We start from the raw sequence: 2,231 nt of genomic DNA, 5'->3' as shown, positions 1-2,231 counted from the left end.
GGGGGGGGGGGGGGGGGGGGGGGCAGATCAATGGCTCCCACGGTGAGGGAGGGGGCAGGGGAAGGTGCTGCCCAGCTGGAGGCGGGGGCACAGGATGGAGCCACAGCTTGTGGGGTAGGGGCAACTCCCACTGCTGCTTGTACCCCGGGAGGGCAGGGGCAGGGGCAGGAGAGTGCATGCCCCCAGATCTGTGCGGTGCAGTGACAGCTGTGGGGTGGAGCCAGAGCCAGAGCTGTGCAGCTCTTCTTCCTAGGGACTGGGCTTGGAACGGGCTCCAGCGGTGCTGGGAGGAGGCTGCAGCCACCCCAAATTTCACTGCAGCTCCTCTCCTTGCACAGCCCCAGCTGAAAGCCCTGCCTCCACCCAAGTGCCAGGAAAAGCCAGGCCTGCACTGGGCAGCGGTGCAGGGCTAGGAGCAGAGCTGGGGCAAAATATGGGGTGCTGCAGACTCCTCCCAGCACTGCCAGAGCTTGCTCTGAGCCCAGCCCCCAGCAAGAAAAGCCCCATACAGCACTGGCTCCAGCTCTAGCTCCATCCCAACAGCTGCTGCCACCGCACAGATCCAGGGGGGGCACACCACAGTGACAAGCAGTGGCACAAGTTGCCCCCACCACACGAGTCATGGCTCCACCCTGCACCCTCCCCCTGCCCCCTTTCACCATGGGGGTCACTGATCTGCCCCCACACGCCCCTTCCCTCTCCCCTCCCCTTCTACCACACTGAACTTACCACCAGCTGATGGCAGCTGTATTGGATCAGTATCAGTCGATATGCCTCCTTAAATATCGGCTATCTGTATCAGCGCCCAAAATCCTTATCAGTGCACCCCTCGTTTAGAACTTTCAAAACGCAAACCACCTCATTTGAAGGCACAGACTGAATAAGCATATTTTACCTTATTCTCATGATCACCAGGCTCCAGTGCTTCATCTTTTGATGCAAATCTATCAACACTACCATCAGAAGGTTGCCTGCTATGGCCCATGTTTTTCAATAAGTGGGGCTGCTGAAGGGCTTCAGAAAAAAAAAGCAACACAAAGTACTGCTTGAAATGCAAGTTCAATTAAAAGTGTGATCTGCTTTTACACTTATCAACATACAATTCAGAGAAACAAAGTCATCTAGAATTAAACAAGTGAAGTGAACTGCTAACCTGAAAATGCAAAACAAGTGCCATACCTACACAAAAACAAGATGAGGTCTCCCCCACCTCCTCATCAGTATGGGGGGGGGGAAGCTCTTCATCTTACACTCACATACAAAGAAACCTCATTAAATACATTGTCTATCATTAAACTGCAGCCCAAAGCAGCAGGTGCTTTGCAACAGAAACCAACTATGAAGTTGATTAAATGCAGCCAACACTGAGCATGACTATAAAACACTTGGCTCCTATTGGGCAAACATGCTGATGAGAGCCTACCACAAAAATAGGTTAGTGCAGCCCATCTGAATAAGAAGTGACAGTAGTGCCCATTGAATGCAGTCACCCTCACTGCTCACTCAAGTCATGGTGAGCCACTACATTGTAGATTCATAGATATTAGGGTTAGAAGGGACCTCAGTAGGTCATTGAGTCCAGTCCCCTGCCCTGGGCAAGAAAGAGTGCTGGAAAGATGGCCACAGCTAGGTGCTTGTTCAATCTCCTCTTGAAGACCCCCAAGGTAGGGAAGAGCACCACCTCCCTTGGAAGCCCGTTCCAGATTCTGACAACGCTTACTGCGAAGAAGTTCTTCCTAATATCCAACCTAAGTCTGTTCTCCATCAATTTATACTCCTTATTCCTAATTACTCTAGGGGGTGCCCTAGTGAATAGGAGATGCTCTATTGCCGATAATTTCATCAGGGGAGGGCAGCAGCAAGCCACAAGGTCACCTCTCAGCCTTCTATTGTGAAGGCTGAAGAGATCTAGGTCCCTCAGTGTCTCCTCCTAGGGCCTTGCCTCCTCTGAACCTGCTCAAGATACTCTCCATCCCTCTTGAAGTGCGGTGCCCAAAATTGGATGCAATACTCCAACTGTGGCCCGACCAGCACCACAGAGGGGAAGCAACACCTCCCTCGACCTGTTCGTCACGCATCTCCTAATGCATGATAAAGTGCGGTTAGCCTTGTTGATCACTTCGTCGCACTGACAATTCACATTCATCTTGGAGTCAACTACGACTCCAAGATCTCTTTCCTGCTGCTGTGCTGCTGAGAAGGTCCTCTCCCAGCCAGTAAGTGTGTTGGTG

General features: G+C 52.2%; 1 protein-coding gene across 4 annotated transcripts in view; it reads right to left on the bottom strand.

Moving 5' to 3' along the window:
• Window positions 1–2,231, bottom strand: part of HTT (huntingtin) — a 214,677-nt gene that overhangs the window by 145,412 nt on the left and 67,034 nt on the right. For all 4 annotated transcript variants that reach the window (XM_019526059.1, XM_019526060.1, XM_019526061.1 and 1 more), the window contains one exon: window positions 896–1,014. In XM_019526059.1, coding sequence (XP_019381604.1) covers window positions 896–1,014 — 119 coding nt within the window. The remainder of the gene's footprint in view (window positions 1–895; window positions 1,015–2,231) is intronic.

The sequence above is a fragment of the Gavialis gangeticus genome, unplaced genomic scaffold (genome assembly GCF_001723915.1).
Source record: "Gavialis gangeticus isolate Ggan-Ray unplaced genomic scaffold, GavGan_comp1, whole genome shotgun sequence".
NCBI classification, from domain to species: Eukaryota; Metazoa; Chordata; order Crocodylia; family Gavialidae; genus Gavialis; species Gavialis gangeticus.
This window is presented reverse-complemented; position numbering and strand designations above follow the sequence as displayed.